The 17,484-nt window shown below is 48.9% G+C and overlaps 1 protein-coding gene across 10 annotated transcripts in view; it reads right to left on the minus strand.

The window, feature by feature from the left end:
- LOC140719220 (serine/threonine-protein kinase BRSK2-like) overlaps positions 1 to 17,484 on the minus strand; it is a 347,315-nt gene that overhangs the window by 5,124 nt on the left and 324,707 nt on the right. For all 10 annotated transcript variants that reach the window (XM_073033665.1, XM_073033663.1, XM_073033662.1 and 7 more), the window contains 3 exons: positions 13,199 to 13,244; positions 4,340 to 4,463; positions 1,103 to 1,283 (listed from right to left, as the gene is read on the minus strand). In XM_073033665.1, the coding sequence (XP_072889766.1) occupies positions 1,103 to 1,283; positions 4,340 to 4,463; positions 13,199 to 13,244 (351 nt within the window). The remainder of the gene's footprint in view (positions 1 to 1,102; positions 1,284 to 4,339; positions 4,464 to 13,198; positions 13,245 to 17,484) is intronic.

Raw genomic sequence — 17,484 nt, forward strand, 5'->3', positions numbered from 1 at the left:
AGAGGTAACACGGAGAGTGGTGGAAGAGTGAACGCACTGCCAAGGCTGGTGGTAGAGGCAGATACTTTAGGTAGGCACATCGATAATAGAAAAATGGAGGGCTATGTGAGAGGGAAGGGTTAGATTGATCTTAGAGAAGGTTAAAAGGTTGGCACAACAACGTGGGCCGAAGTCTGTACCATGCTGTAATAATGTTCTATGTTCTAAATTAATCTTAATTTCGCGATGGTGCATAGTAACAGGCCCTTCCAGCCCATGCCCCCCATTTTCACCACGTGACCAACTAACCTACTGAACCGTACGTCTTTGGAATGTAGCAGGAACCCGGAGCAGCTGATGCTCCAAAGACCCACAAAGACCCCACACGGTCACTGGCAGAGTGCAAGAGCATCGATGGTAACCTTTGACTTTCTTGGCATTGGACCGAACCCAAGTCTGTGTGGAACTTGGATTGCAAACGAAACTCATAGACAGACAACTTTCACTCCACGTAACTGGAAGGGGAGTAGTTATACCAGCAGGGCCTTTTAACAGACCAAGCTATCTCATGAGGGGTGATGTGACTGACGATGACACTTCTGAAACCCGTGTGGGAGAGTTTTTAAAGTGGAAAAGCACTGGGACAGTTCCAGCCTCTCAACCTCAGAAGTTCATGTCCATCGGTATGAGAAGTCGTGCAACTGGTTGCAGTGGATGACCGTGACCTCTTTTGTCCCTTCACTCTCGACAGAGCGTTGCAGAACCACCTTCCTGGCTGTTATTGTTGACCCCGTCCATCCGGTCTGCTGGAGCTGGCTTCACCGGGTATGAGGCTGCCCGCCTGGTGAAGCGCTGTACAGGGGTGTGGGCGATGTTGCACGCAAAGAGCTACTTGATAACACAGCTGAGAGCTGAGTGTCCAGTGGGAAGGAAGCTGCCCCATGACCAGAGGTGCTGGACATGTCATGCATATAACATCTAGGGTGTACGAGGTGGGGGGGGGAATTTGCACTGCTGGCAAAGGGGATTCCTTTATCCACATAAAAGTTATGGAAGGATTAAAACACCTTGAGATTCCCAGTAAATCCCAGGAGTTGCAGACTTTTCCGTAATTGTTTCTCACCTGACATTAATGTAAAAGTGACGGAATAAATCCCATTCTCTTTCTGTGCCTCAGTTCCTTCTGCATATGTGATGTCCACCTGGAACTTCACCGGTTTCTGGAAGACAGTTGGACCTCCGACTGATTTGTACTCAGCACGGAAGCTGGTTTGTGAAATAACACTGTGACTCAAACTGGGAATCTAGAGAAAACAGAGGTTATTGGGAAGTGAATTCCTGTTATCCTCCTAATTCCCAACCCCTCCCCACCTCCAAGCATCCCAATAGGATCGAGCCTCTCATGCGGTAATAGTCCTTCCCTCTGATTGGAAAGTGCTCATTTGCCACGTGAAGCCTATCAGGAAAGGCTAGATCGTCCTGCCCCACCCTGTGGGGCAAGCCCTGGGTAGGTCAGAGACCAGACGTCTGCAAGTCTGGGCCAGGGACTGGAGACTGGGGGCCCAAAGTCCAGGGCCGAGGACTGGTGGTCCGGAGATGGCCGGTCCTGGGGTTGGAGGCCCATCTGTGCGAGTGAGGGAGGGAAATGGATTTGCTTTGCTGCTTTTGCTGTTTGTATGTTGACTGTGTGACATTCTGCTGAATATGGTGGGTGCCAGAACGTACGGCAACACCTGTGGGCTGACTCTTAGCTTGTGTTGGACCAATTTAGTGCGTGCTTCGATGTCCATGTGATTAATAAATAAAGTATTTATTCATTGCCCAGAAAGTCTAATTTCAACGCACCCCTCTCCTACAACACACAGGGATGGCAGACAGATGAGTGTTCTGCCCGAGCTGGCTGCCTTCCTCTCTCTGGGTGTTCTTAAAGAAGGAGCAGGCGCTGTACAAGGGGAATTCCCAGTACAGGGTGTTGTCACAGGGGCTCAAGGTGTCTTCTGGACAAGGATCAGTGTGTTGTAATTTGAAGTTATTGACTATAGGTACAATCACTGAATTGAGCTCCTTCAGGAAAGGACAAACAGGAAGAAGGAGGCCTGGACAGGTGTTGTTTTGATTTCCCAGTGGAAATGGGGCAACACCCAGGGTTTCAACCTGAACCATCAGACATTCCTTCCCTCACACAGATGCTGCCTGACCCACTGAGTTCCTCCAGCAGGTTGGTTGTTACAGCACGCTGCCCTGCTCCCTTTCTCTGTGAACTCTGTGAAACGCCCCCGACCCTTCTGCTTGTAATCTGCTAATTAAATTTGCAGATGAACTCGGCCTTTTCTCCTTGGAGTGATGGAGGATGAGAGGTGACCTGACAGAGGTGTACAAGATGATGAGAGGCATTGATCATGTGGATAGTCAAAGGCTTTTCCCCAGGGCTGAAATGGCTAACACAAGAGGACACAGGTTTAAGGTGCTTGGAAGTAGGTACAGAGGAGATGTCAGGGGTAAGTTTTTTACACAGAGAGTGGTGAGTGTGTGGAATGGGCTGCCAGTGACGGTGGTGGAGTGGATACAATAGAGTTTTTTAAGAGACTCCTGGATAGGTACATGGAACTTAGAAAAATTGAGAGCTATGGGTAACCCTTGGTAATATCTAAAGTAAGTACATGTTCAGCACAGCATTGTGGGCTGAAGGGCCTGTATTGTGCTGTAGGTTTTCTATGTTCCACTACACTGATTGGCCTAATCTCAAACAATAATGAGGTAGTCTACAAGGAAGAAGTCATCTCTCTGACACAGAAAACAACCTGTCCCACAATATCGCAAAAACAAAGGAGCTGGTTGTGGAATGGAGACGGGCTAACCCCGATTGATATTAATGGATCTGGGGTTGAGAGGGTGAACAGCTTTAAGTTCCTCGGCATCCACATCACCGAGGAGCTCACATGGTCTGTACACACCAGCTGTCTGGTGTAAAAGGCACAACAGTGCCTCTTTGATCTCAGATGGTTGTGTAAGTTTGGTATGGGCCCCCGAATCCTAAGAGCTTTCTACAGGGGCACAATTGAGAGCATCCTGACTGGCTGCATCACTGCCTGGTATGGGAACTGTACCTCCCTTAATCGTAGGACTCTACAGAGAGTGGTGCGGACAGTCCAGAGCATCTGTAGTTGTGAACTTCCCATGATTCGGGACATTTACAAAGGCAGGTGTGAAGGATCATTGGGGATCTGAGTCACAACAACCACAATCTATTTCAGCTGCTACCATCCAGGAAACGGTACTGCAGCATAAAAGCCAGGACCAACAGGCTCCGGGATAGCTTCTTCCACAGGGTCATCAGAATGATGAACTCACGATTTGAGTGTATTTCTATGTTAGATTGACTGTTCTATTTATTATAAATTACTATGATTGCACACTGCACATTTAGACGGAGACGTAACTCCTCGTGTATGTGAAGGATGTCAGAAATAAAGTCAATTCAATTCAATTTTATTTTATCACCGTCAGAAAGCAGTGAGGGTTGTGAATTCAACCTGTTCCTGGCCCACTGAAGATATAGCACAAGGGAGGAGCAGCTCTCTAAAATCAGCTGGGTATCTCTACGTGATCTTTAATCTTTTTTAAATCAAAATAACCTTTATTCTTAATAAAAAATATTGACAAGAATAAACTGCAATGTCTTTTTAAAAGACAAACATGAGGAAATCTGCAGATGCTGGAAATTCAAGCCACACACACAAAATACTGGTGGAACACAGCAGGCCAGGCAGCATCTACAGGGAGAAGCGTCTGGTCCTGACGAAGGGTCTCAGCCCGAAACGTCGACAGCACTTCTCCCTATAGATGCTGCCTGGCCTGCTGTGTTCCACCAGCATTTTGTGTGTGTTGCAATGTCTTTTCATTTATTTGACATTCATAATGAATGCTTCCAGTGCTTTCTCATCAATCGATTGCTGCCACTGATGTGGGTGGTATGCCACTGCAGTGAACGGGCTTCCCGACCCAACCCGGCCCGGTAGCAGGAGAACCCCACACTGTGGTCCTTCCCCACCATGCCCTGTGGTGGCTGCACCAAGCTTCAGTGTGGCCCTCAGCACGTACTCCTGCAGCCAGCCAGCAACTCTCCTCTGCCGACATCTCGATGTCCGTGATCATTCCTTCACCTCTTGTAATGTGCATGCTATTTCAAGTTGGAGGGAGGTCAAGAGAAAGAGATTTAAATATTTCCTCCTCTTCCCTCAAAGACAAGGGGGCGCTAGTTGAGATCTGCTATGGCAGCTCAGATGTGGGGCTCTCTCTGATGGAGAGAGGGCAGATGTATTTAAACCTCTTTGAGGAGAAGGAATAACTGGGATCTCACCGAGAGAAAGGCGTGAACAATGTCTGCTTTGATGGAGCTCAGAGGTTTGTCCCTGATGACAACAAATATTTGTTCCTCTTTGTCCAAGTTAATGAAGTTTCCAAACCATGATTTCTTGGCAAGTCTGCAAGATAAAGGAAACAAACATTATTCAGTGAGTACAGGAGCAAGCAGCAGATCGATGTTGAGTGTTTGATGGGAGCTTTACCCTGTGCTGTCTCATCTGGACCAGCATTGATCTGGCATAGAGCAAAGTAATCTCTATAATCTCCCACTGCAGCATGGCACAGATGCATTGAGAAAAGCCTGCATCGTCACTGTCCCCTCAAACACTCCCAGAGTAGGGACAGGAGGGGTAAGTTACAGAGTAAACCTCGCTCTACACTGTCCCCTCAAACACTCACAGAGTAGGGACAGGAGGGGTAAGTTACAGAGTAAACCTCACTCTACACTGTCCCCTCAAACACTCTCAGAACAGGAACAGGAGGGGTTAGTTACAGAGTAAACCTCGCTCTACACTGTCCCCTCAAACACTCACAGAGTAGGGACAGGAGGGGTAAGTTACAGAGTAAACCTCATTCTACACTGTCCCCTCAAACACTCCCAGAGTAGGGACAGGAGGGGTTGGTTACAGAGTAAACCTCATTCTACACTGTCCCCTCAAACACTCTCAGAACAGGAACAGGAGGGGTTAGTTACAGAGTAAACCTCGCTCTACACTGTCCCCTCAAACACTCACAGAGTAGGGACAGGAGGGGTTGGTTACAGAGTAAACCTCATTCTACACTGTCCCCTCAAACACTCCCAGAGTAGGGACAGGAGGGGTTAGTTACAGAGTGAACCTCATTCTACACTGTCCCCTCAAACACTCACAGAGTAGGGACAGGAGGGGTAAGTTACAGAGTAAACCTCATTCTACACTGTCCCCTCAAACACTCCCAGAGTAGGGACAGGAGGGGTTGGTTACAGAGTAAACCTCATTCTACACTGTCCCCTCAAACACTCACAGAGTAGGGACAGGAGGGGTAAGTTATAGAATAAAACCCTGTCTATACCATCCCCTCAAACACTCACAGAGTAGGGACAGGAGGGGTAAGTTACAGAGTAAACCTCATTCTACACTGTCCCCTCAAACACTCCCAGAGTAGGGACAGGAGGGGTAAGTTATAGAATAAAACCCTGTCTATACCATCCCCTCAAACACTCACAGAGTAGGGACAGGAGGGGTTAGTTACAGAGTAAACCTCATTCTACACTGTCCCCTCAAACACTCTCAGAACAGGAACAGGAGGGGTTAGTTACAGAGTAAACCTCACTCTACACTGTCCCCTCAAACACTCACAGAGTAGGGACAGGAGGGGTAAGTTACAGAGTAAACCTCATTCTACACTGTCCCCTCAAACACTCACAGAGTAGGGACAGGAGGGGTTAGATACAGAGTAAACCTCGCTCTACACTGTCCCCTCAAACACTCACAGAGTAGGGACAGGAGGGGTAAGTTACAGAGTAAACCTCATTCTACACTGTCCCCTCAAACACTCACAGAGTAGGGACAGGAGGGGTAAGTTACAGAATAAAACCCTGTCTATACCATCCCCTCAAACACTCACAGAGTAGGGACAGGAGGGGTAAGTTACAGAGTGAACCTCATTCTACACTGTCCCCTCAAACACTCTCAGAACAGGAACAGGAGGGGTTAGTTACAGAGTAAACCTCGTTCTATACCATCCTCTCAAACACTCACAGAGTAGGGACAGGAGGGGTTAGATACAGAGTAAACCTCATTCTACACTGTCCCCTCAAACACTCACAGAGTAGGGACAGGAGGGGTAAGTTACAGAATAAAACCCTGTCTATATCATCCCCTCAAACACTCCCAGAGTAGGGACAGGAGGGGTAAGTTACAGAGTAAACCTCATTCTACACTGTCCCCTCAAACACTCACAGAGTAGGGACAGGAGGGGTAAGTTATAGAATAAAACCCTGTCTATATCATCCCCTCAAACACTCACAGAGTAGGGACAGGAGGGGTAAGTTACAGAGTGAACCTCATTCTACACTGTCCCCTCAAACACTCACAGAGTAGGGACAGGAGGGGTTGGTTACAGAGTAAACCTCATTCTACACTGTCCCCTCAAACACTCACAGAGTAGGGACAGGAGGGGTTGGTTACAGAGTAAACCTCATTCTAAACTGTCCCCTCAAACACTCCCAGAGTAGGGACAGGAGGGGTTAGTTACAGAGTGAACCTCATTCTACACTGTCCCCTCAAACACTCACAGAGTAGGGACAGGAGGGGTAAGTTACAGAGTAAACCTCATTCTACACTGTCCCCTCAAACACTCCCAGAGTAGGGACAGGAGGGGTTAGTTACAGAGTGAACCTCATTCTACACTGTCCCCTCAAACACTCACAGAGTAGGGACAGGAGGGGTTGGTTACAGAGTAAACCTCATTCTAAACTGTCCCCTCAAACACTCCCAGAGTAGGGACAGGAGGGGTTAGTTACAGAGTGAACCTCATTCTACACTGTCCCCTCAAACACTCACAGAGTAGGGACAGGAGGGGTAAGTTACAGAGTAAACCTCATTCTACACTGTCCCCTCAAACACTCCCAGAGTAGGGACAGGAGGGGTTAGTTACAGAGTGAACCTCATTCTACACTGTCCCCTCAAACACTCACAGAGTAGGGACAGGAGGGGTAAGTTACAGAGTAAACCTCATTCTACACTGTCCCCTCAAACACTCCCAGAGTAGGGACAGGAGGGGTTAGTTACAGAGTGAACCTCATTCTACACTGTCCCCTCAAACACTCACAGAGTAGGGACAGGAGGGGTAAGTTACAGAGTAAACCTCATTCTACACTGTCCCCTCAAACACTCACAGAGTAGGGACAGGAGGGGTAAGTTACAGAGTAAACCTCATTCTACACTGTCCCCTCAAACACTCACAGAGTAGGGACAGGAGGGGTAAGTTATAGAATAAAACCCTGTCTATACCATCCCCTCAAACACTCACAGAGTAGGGACAGGAGGGGTAAGTTACAGAGTAAACCTCATTCTACACTGTCCCCTCAAACACTCCCAGAGTAGGGACAGGAGGGGTAAGTTATAGAATAAAACCCTGTCTATACCATCCCCTCAAACACTCACAGAGTAGGGACAGGAGGGGTAAGTTATAGAATAAAACCCTGTCTATACCATCCCCTCAAACACTCACAGAGTAGGGACAGGAGGGGTTAGTTACAGAGTAAACCTCATTCTACACTGTCCCCTCAAACACTCACAGAGTAGGGACAGGAGGGGTAAGTTACAGAGTAAACCTCATTCTACACTGTCCCCTCAAACACTCACAGAGTAGGGACAGGAGGGGTAAGTTATAGAATAAAACCCTGTCTATATCATCCCCTCAAACACTCACAGAGTAGGGACAGGAGGGGTTAGATACAGAGTAAACCTCGCTCTACACTGTCCCCTCAAACACTCACAGAGTAGGGACAGGAGGGGTAAGTTACAGAGTAAACCTCATTCTACACTGTCCCCTCAAACACTCACAGAGTAGGGACAGGAGGGGTAAGTTACAGAATAAAACCCTGTCTATACCATCCCCTCAAACACTCACAGAGTAGGGACAGGAGGGGTAAGTTACAGAGTAAACCTCATTCTACACTGTCCCCTCAAACACTCACAGAGTAGGGACAGGAGGGGTTAGATACAGAGTAAACCTCATTCTACACTGTCCCCTCAAACACTCACAGAGTAGGGACAGGAGGGGTAAGTTACAGAATAAAACCCTGTCTATATCATCCCCTCAAACACTCCCAGAGTAGGGACAGGAGGGGTAGGTTACAGAGTAAACCTCATTCTACACTGTCCCCTCAAACACTCACAGAGTAGGGACAGGAGGGGTAAGTTACAGAGTAAACCTCGTTCTACACTGTCCCCTCAAACACTCCCAGAGTAGGGACAGGAGGGGTTGGTTACAGAGTGAACCTCACTCTACACTGTCCCCTCAAACACTCACAGAGTAGGGACAGGAGGGGTTGGTTACAGAGTGAACCTCATTCTACACTGTCCCCTCAAACACTCACAGAGTAGGGACAGGAGGGGTTGGTTACAGAGTGAACCTCACTCTACACTGTCCCCTCAAACACTCCCAGAGTAGGGACAGGAGGGGTAAGTTACAGAGTAAACCTCGTTCTACACTGTCCCCTCAAACACTCCCAGAGTAGGGACAGGAGGGGTTGGTTACAGAGTGAACCTCACTCTACACTGTCCCCTCAAACACTCACAGAGTAGGGACAGGAGGGGTTGGTTACAGAGTAAACCTCATTCTACACTGTCCCCTCAAACACTCACAGAGTAGGGACAGGAGGGGTTAGATACAGAGTAAACCTCGCTCTACACTGTCCCCTCAAACACTCACAGAGTAGGGACAGGAGGGGTAAGTTACAGAGTAAACCTCGCTCTACACTGTCCCCTCAAACACTCACAGAGTAGGGACAGGAGGGGTTGGTTACAGAGTAAACCTCATTCTACACTGTCCCCTCAAACACTCACAGAGTAGGGACAGGAGGGGTAAGTTACAGAGTAAACCTCGCTCTACACTGTCCCCTCAAACACTCACAGAGTAGGGACAGGAGGGGTTGGTTACAGAGTAAACCTCATTCTACACTGTCCCCTCAAACACTCACAGAGTAGGGACAGGAGGGGTAAGTTACAGAGTAAACCTCATTCTACACTGTCCCCTCAAACACTCACAGAGTAGGGACAGGAGGGGTAAGTTACAGAGTAAACCTCATTCTACACTGTCCCCTCAAACACTCACAGAGTAGGGACAGGAGGGGTAAGTTACAGAATAAAACCCTGTCTATACCATCCCCTCAAACACTCCCAGAGTAGGTACAGGAGGGGTAAGTTACAGAGTAAACCTCATTCTACACTGTCCCCTCAAACACTCCCAGAGTAGGGACAGGAGGGGTTGGTTACAGAATAAAACCCTGTCTATACCATCCCCTCAAACACTCCCAGAGTAGGGACAGGAGGGGTAAGTTACAGAGTAAACCTCATTCTACACTGTCCCCTCAAACACTCACAGAGTAGGGACAGGAGGGGTAAGTTACAGAATAAAACCCTGTCTATACCATCCCCTCAAACACTCCCAGAGTAGGTACAGGAGGGGTAAGTTACAGAGTGAACCTCACTCTACACTGTCCCCTCAAACACTCACAGAGTAGGGACAGGAGGGGTTGGTTACAGAGTGAACCTCACTCTACACTGTCCCCTCAAACACTCACAGAGTAGGGACAGGAGGGGTAAGTTACAGAATAAAACCCTGTCTATATCATCCCCTCAAACACTCACAGAGTAGGGACAGGAGGGGTTAGATACAGAGTAAACCTCATTCTACACTGTCCCCTCAAACACTCACAGAGTAGGGACAGGAGGGGTAAGTTACAGAGTAAACCTCATTCTAAACTGTCCCCTCAAACACTCACAGAGTAGGGACAGGAGGGGTTGGTTACAGAGTAAACCTCATTCTACACTGTCCCCTCAAACACTCCCAGAGTAGGGACAGGAGGGGTTGGTTACAGAGTGAACCTCACTCTACACTGTCCCCTCAAACACTCCCAGAGTAGGGACAGGAGGGGTTGGTTACAGAGTAAACCTCATTCTACACTGTCCCCTCAAACACTCCCAGAGTAGGGACAGGAGGGGTTGGTTACAGAGTAAACCTCACTCTACACTGTCCCCTCAAACACTCCCAGAGTAGGGACAGGAGGGGTTGGTTACAGAGTGAACCTCACTCTACACTGTCCCCTCAAACACTCACAGAGTAGGGACAGGAGGGGTTGGTTACAGAGTGAACCTCACTCTACACTGTCCCCTCAAACACTCCCAGAGTAGGGACAGGAGGGGTTGGTTACAGAGTGAACCTCACTCTACACTGTCCCCTCAAACACTCCCAGAGTAGGGACAGGAGGGGTTGGTTACAGAGTAAACCTCACTCTACACTGTCCCCTCAAACACTCACAGAGTAGGGACAGGAGGGGTTAGATACAGAGTAAACCTCGTTCTACACTGTCCTCTCAAACACTCCCAGAGTAGGGACAGGAGGGGTAAGTTATAGAATAAAACCCTGTCTATACCATCCCCTCAAACACTCACAGAGTAGGGACAGGAGGGGTAAGTTACAGAGTAAACCTCATTCTACACTGTCCCCTCAAACACTCACAGAGTAGGGACAGGAGGGGTAAGTTACAGAGTAAACCTCATTCTACACTGTCCCCTCAAACACTCCCAGAGTAGGGACAGGAGGGGTAAGTTATAGAATAAAACCCTGTCTATACCATCCCCTCAAACACTCACAGAGTAGGGACAGGAGGGGTTGGTTACAGAGTAAACCTCATTCTACACTGTCCCCTCAAACACTCCCAGAGTAGGGACAGGAGGGGTTAGATACAGAGTGAACCTCTCTCCGTAGCATCACACACTGCCAAGGCAGGATATGATACTGGTAAAACTCTCTCATGCTCCACTGCCAAGCATTCCTTTAATTTTGTTTTCTTTAGGACAGTGAAGAAGGCCACTGAGCCCATTGAGTTAATGCCCATCCCACTCCCTCCTTTTTCTCACACGCCCATTCTGCTATCTCTGAGACCCAGGTCATTTACAGTGGCCAGCACATGATTAGGATAGGGGAGCATCCAGAGAGAGAGCGTTCCTCAGATGCCCCAGGCAGCTGGGTATCCCAGGACGGATCAACCGATGTGGGAGGCTCCTCACTGACTTAAAGGGGAGATTAGTTCCACACGACCTAATGTGAAGAAGGTCCCCTGTGGATCATAAGACCATTAGTCTCAGGAGCAGAATTAGGCTATTCAGCCCGTCCTTCCTTTCTTTCAGAGAACAATCTGCTCGCAGGACTCAGCCAGTGCAAGGAAAATGGACAATCATCGTTTATGAGACATAAAGAACAGAATTTGACCATTTGTCCCATCGAATCTGCTCCATCATGGCTGACTTATTATCCCTGCTAATCCCATTTGTCTGCCTTTTCCCGAACCCTTTGACCACACACTGATTAATCAAGAACCTATTAAGTTCTGCTTTAAATATAACCAATGGCTTGGCCTCCATAACTGTCTGTGGCAATGAATTCCACAGATTCACCACCGCTGGTACCAAGTGCAGGCAAAGAGGCAGTGAGGGAGTCAATGGGGCAAGGCGGACTGTAAATGTGGAGCTGGGCTCAGGAAGGCAAATACAACGTTAGCATTAATTTCGAGAGGACAGAATATAAAAATCGGGATGTAATGGTGAGGCTTTATAAGGCATTGGTCAGACTGTGAGCAGTTTTGGTCCTGATCTCTTAGAAAGGATGCACTGGCATTGAAGGGAAGCCAAAGGAGATTCATAAGATTCACGCGGAGGTTCAACCTAACGAACGTTGGAAGGACTAGATAGGGTGGAGGCGGAAAGGATGTATCCTGTGGTGGGGAACTAGAGGGCACAGCCTCAAAATTGAGGAGTGACCTTTTAGAACAGAGGTAAGGAGGAATCTTTTTAGCCAGAGAGTAGTGAACCTGTGGAATGCTCTGCCACAGACTGCAGTGGTGGCTGATCTTTTGGGTGTATTTAAGGTGGAATGTGATTGTTTCCTGATTGGTCAGGCATCAAAGGATATGGCAAGAAGGCAGGTGTGTGGGGTTGAGTGGGATCAGTCATGGTGGAATGGCAGAGCAGACTCGATGGGCTGAATGGCCTAATTCTGCTCCTATGATCTCATGAGGGTACTGGGAATGAAGGGGTTAACTTATGAGGAATGTTTGATGGCTCCAGCACTTACTGTAGTTGAGAAGAATGAGGGGGTTCCCATTGAAACTAGCTCACTGAGAGGTCTGGAGAGAATGGACAAAGACAGGATGTTCCCAATGGTGGGAGAATCTACGACCAGAGGGCACAGGCTCAGAATAGGACAGAGATGAGGAGGAATTTATTTCGCCAGAGGGTGGTGATTATGTGCAATTCATTATATTTAAAACAGAGGTTGGGAGGTTCTTAATTAGTAAGGGTGTCAAAGGCCACAGGGAGAAGGCAGAAGAGTGGGGTTGAGAGGGATGAAAAATCGGCCATGATCGAATGAGGGAGCAGACTCGATGGGACAAATGGCTTGTATGCCTTATGTTGCACCGAGGAGATCCCCCTCAAGTTCCTGTTAAATATTACACCTTTCAACCTCAACCTATGACCTCTAGGTCCAGTCTCTTCAGCTCAGCGAAAAAAGCCTGCTTGCAATTACCCTATTCATACCCCTCAAAATTCTGTTCAATCTTTCTCATTTCCCTACACTACAGGGAATAAACTATTTAATCTTTCCCTACAACTCAGGCACTCAACTCTTGGCAACATCCTTCTTTGTATTCTTTCAGTCTTATTGATATCTTTCCTGAAATTTGGCAACAATAATTTCAACGTAACATCCTAGCTCCTGTACTCCGTACTCTTGATTCATTATTACCATGCACTCCGTAGGCCTCCCAAGAGCAGGGAATTTGCTGCATCCCGGTGTGTATGACATCAAATGAAACTATGATCTTGCTGAAAGTACTAAATGGCCAACTCCGGCTCCTGTTCCCTACATTTTCAGAAGGTGAATAAGGAAACTGCAAAGGTGACAGGGAGGGAGGAACACAAAGGACAAACGAGAGGATGAAGCAGAAGGCAGTCAGGGGCAGGGGAGCAAGGGCCTGAGGAGAGAGAGCAGAGATCAGAAACTGGGGGATGAATGAGAGGAGAGGGACATCATTCCCATGGTGGGAGATCACCATTTCCCCCCGCCCCCGATCTGTCAGACTTACTCTGGAGATGATTCCGGCGTCAGACTCGACATTTCCTCTGTTGGAACTGCGTTGGAAGAGGAGAAGGAAGGAGAGAGATCGAGAGATAGAGATAAAGTGAGGGATAGAGAGAGAGAGAAAGTATTTTGATCAATCGGTATCTCCAAGGATAGACAGCATTGTAAGGGTTTACACTCCAGATTCCTGTATCTCCAGTCGGAGGAACAGCAGATGGAGTACAAGTGGACCAGCACGGCCTGCAAAAGAGCACGTTGCCGCGGGGGCACTGAAGATCACCCGACGCCCCCCCCCCCCCAACAATGCAACAGCACTGTCACTGGGACTCCAAAGACCACCCCGCCCTACAATGCAACAATTCTGAGGTCCCACAGACCACCCAAACCCATCAACGCAACAGTATTGTTGCTGGGGCCCAAAAGATCAGCCGCACCAGCAATGCAGCCGTGAAGCCACAGGGACCCCATTCCCAGACGGTGCTTCCCCTTGTGGACACCTGTATAACATGGGTTAACAGTGACCCTTCCCCCTCTCACCCCAACTCCAAACATACCCTCCCTCTACAAGGCTCATTGGGGGGGAGCATGAAGACAGACCCCTCTCCCCTTCAAGATGCATTTAATCTTCTCTGGGTCAGGGCTGGGGTTGAAAGTTGGCATGTCCAGTGGTACAAGCAGTAAACCAGTCACCAGGCTGTTGTCTGACCTGAAACTGCCCAGGGCATTGACTTCCTGACCCATGGACACTACGTGATCTTCAGTGATGCCTTTTCCCATAACAAGGTGGCCAGAACTGAACACAATACTCAAGGTGAGCCCTCACCAACATCTTGTAACATAATGTCCTCTACTCAGTGCCCTGACCGATGAAGGCCAGGACACTAAACTCCAGAAATACAAGAGATATTGGAAATCTAGAGCAACACACGCAAAATGCTGGAGGAACTCAGCAGGTCAGGCAGCATCACAATAATAACTGAGCAAAGTTCTACCAACTTCAAACAGAAGTCTCCCCCTCCCCTACCAATCAGCTCAATTAGTTTATTTCACCCTAGTGCCATTCACCTTCTTCAGCCTCACCCCCATCTTGCCCCCTCCCTCCGTCCCACCCTATACTTTTGGTGAAGAAAGAAGACGTTTGTAAATTATTTGGGAAACAAAACATCGGGAAAGCTGCAGGCCCTGTCCTCACTGAGATGTTTAGTACCTCCCTGCAGTTCTGCAGGCCCTGCCCTCACTGAGATATTTAGTACCTCCCTGCAGTTCTGCAGGGTCTGTCCTCACTGAGATATTTAGTACCTCCCTGCAGTTCTGCAGGGTCTGTCCTCACTGAGATATTTAGTACCTCCCTGCAGTTCTGCAGGCCCTGCCCTCACTGAGATATTTAGTACCTCCCTGCAGTTCTGCAGGGTCTGTCCTCACTGAGATATTTAGTACCTCCCTGCAGTTCTGCAGGCCCTGTCCTCACTGAGATATTTAGTACCTCCCTGCAGTTCTGCAGGGTCTGTCCTCACTGAGATATTTAGTACCTCCCTGCAGTTCTGCAGGGTCTGCCCTCACTGAGATATTTAGTACCTCCCTGCAGTTCTGCAGGGTCTGCCCTCACTGAGATATTTAGTACCTCCCTGCAGTTCTGCAGGCCCTGCCCTCACTGAGATATTTAGTACCTCCCTGCAGTTCTGCAGGGTCTGTCCTCACTGAGATATTTAGTACCTCCCTGCAGTTCTGCAGGGTCTGTCCTCACTGAGATATTTAGTACCTCCCTGCAGTTCTGCAGGCCCTGTCCTCACTGAGATATTTAGTACCTCCCTGCAGTTCTGCAGGCCCTGTCCTCACTGAGATATTTAGTACCTCCCTGCAGTTCTGCAGGCCCTGTCCTCACTGAGATATTTAGTACCTCCCTGCAGTTCTGCAGGCCCTGTCCTCACTGAGATATTTAGTACCTCCCTGCAGTTCTGCAGGCCCTGTCCTCACTGAGATATTTAGTACCTCCCTGCAGTTCTGCAGGGTCTGTCCTCACTGAGATATTTAGTACCTCCCTGCAGTTCTGCAGGCCCTGTCCTCACTGAGATATTTAGTACCTCCCTGCAGTTCTGCAGGCCCTGTCCTCACTGAGATATTTAGTACCTCCCTGCAGTTCTGCAGGCCCTGTCCTCACTGAGATATTTAGTACCTCCCTGCAGTTCTGCAGGCCCTGTCCTCACTGAGATATTTAGTACCTCCCTGCAGTTCTGCAGGGTCTGTCCTCACTGAGATATTTAGTACCTCCCTGCAGTTCTGCAGGGTCTGTCCTCACTGAGATATTTAGTACCTCCCTGCAGTTCTGCAGGCCCTGTCCTCACTGAGATATTTAGTACCTCCCTGCAGTTCTGCAGGCCCTGTCCTCACTGAGATATTTAGTACCTCCCTGCAGTTCTGCAGGCCCTGCCCTCACTGAGATATTTAGTACCTCCCTGCAGTTCTGCAGGCCCTGTCCTCACTGAGATATTTAGTACCTCCCTGCAGTTCTGCAGGGTCTGTCCTCACTGAGATATTTAGTACCTCCCTGCAGTTCTGCAGGCCCTGTCCTCACTGAGATATTTAGTACCTCCCTGCAGTTCTGCAGGCCCTGTCCTCACTGAGATATTTAGTACCTCCCTGCAGTTCTGCAGGGTCTGCCCTCACTGAGATATTTAGTACCTCCCTGCAGTTCTGCAGGCCCTGTCCTCACTGAGATATTTAGTACCTCCCTGCAGTTCTGCAGGGTCTGTCCTCACTGAGATATTTAGTACCTCCCTGCAGTTCTGCAGGCCCTGTCCTCACTGAGATATTTAGTACCTCCCTGCAGTTCTGCAGGCCCTGTCCTCACTGAGATATTTAGTACCTCCCTGCAGTTCTGCAGGGTCTGTCCTCACTGAGATATTTAGTACCTCCCTGCAGTTCTGTAGGCCCTGTCCTCACTGAGATATTTAGTACCTCCCTGCAGTTCTGCAGGCCCTGTCCTCACTGAGATATTTAGTACCTCCCTGCAGTTCTGCAGGCCCTGTCCTCACTGAGATATTTAGTACCTCCCTGCAGTTCTGCAGGGTCTATCCTCACTGAGATATTTAGTACCTCCCTGCAGTTCTGCAGGCCCTGTCCTCACTGAGATATTTAGTACCTCCCTGCAGTTCTGCAGGGTCTGTCCTCACTGAGATATTTAGTACCTCCCTGCAGTTCTGCAGGCCCTGTCCTCACTGAGATATTTAGTACCTCCCTGCAGTTCTGCAGGGTCTGTCCTCACTGAGATATTTAGTACCTCCCTGCAGTTCTGCAGGCCCTGTCCTCACTGAGATATTTAGTACCTCCCTGCAGTTCTGCAGGCCCTGTCCTCACTGAGATATTTAGTACCTCCCTGCAATTCTGCAGGGTCTGTCCTCACTGAGATATTTAGTACCTCCCTGCAGTTCTGCAGGCCCTGTCCTCACTGAGATATTTAGTACCTCCCTGCAGTTCTGCAGGCCCTGTCCTCACTGAGATATTTAGTACCTCCCTGCAGTTCTGCAGGCCCTGTCCTCACTGAGATATTTAGTACCTCCCTGCAGTTCTGCAGGCCCTGTCCTCACTGAGATATTTAGTACCTCCCTGCAGTTCTGCAGGGTCTGCCCTCACTGAGATATTTAGTACCTCCCTGCAGTTCTGCAGGGTCTGTCCTCACTGAGATATTTAGTACCTCCCTGCAGTTCTGCAGGGTCTGCCCTCACTGAGATATTTAGTACCTCCCTGCAGTTCTGCAGGCCCTGTCCTCACTGAGATATTTAGTACCTCCCTGCAGTTCTGCAGGCCCTGCCCTCACTGAGATATTTAGTACCTCCCTGCAGTTCTGCAGGCCCTGTCCTCACTGAGATATTTAGTACCTCCCTGCAGTTCTGCAGGGTCTGCCCTCACTGAGATATTTAGTACCTCCCTGCAGTTCTGCAGGCCCTGTCCTCACTGAGATATTTAGTACCTCCCTGCAGTTCTGCAGGGTCTGCCCTCACTGAGATATTTAGTACCTCCCTGCAGTTCTGCAGGCCCTGTCCTCACTGAGATATTTAGTACCTCCCTGCAGTTCTGCAGGGTCTGCCCTCACTGAGATATTTAGTACCTCCCTGCAGTTCTGCAGGCCCTGTCCTCACTGAGATATTTAGTACCTCCCTGCAGTTCTGCAGGCCCTGTCCTCACTGAGATATTTAGTACCTCCCTGCAGTTCTGCAGGGTCTGCCCTCACTGAGATATTTAGTACCTCCCTGCAGTTCTGCAGGGTCTGTCCTCACTGAGATATTTAGTACC

The sequence above is a fragment of the Hemitrygon akajei genome, chromosome 31 (assembly GCF_048418815.1).
Source record: "Hemitrygon akajei chromosome 31, sHemAka1.3, whole genome shotgun sequence".
In the NCBI taxonomy this organism is placed as follows: domain Eukaryota; kingdom Metazoa; phylum Chordata; class Chondrichthyes; order Myliobatiformes; family Dasyatidae; genus Hemitrygon; species Hemitrygon akajei.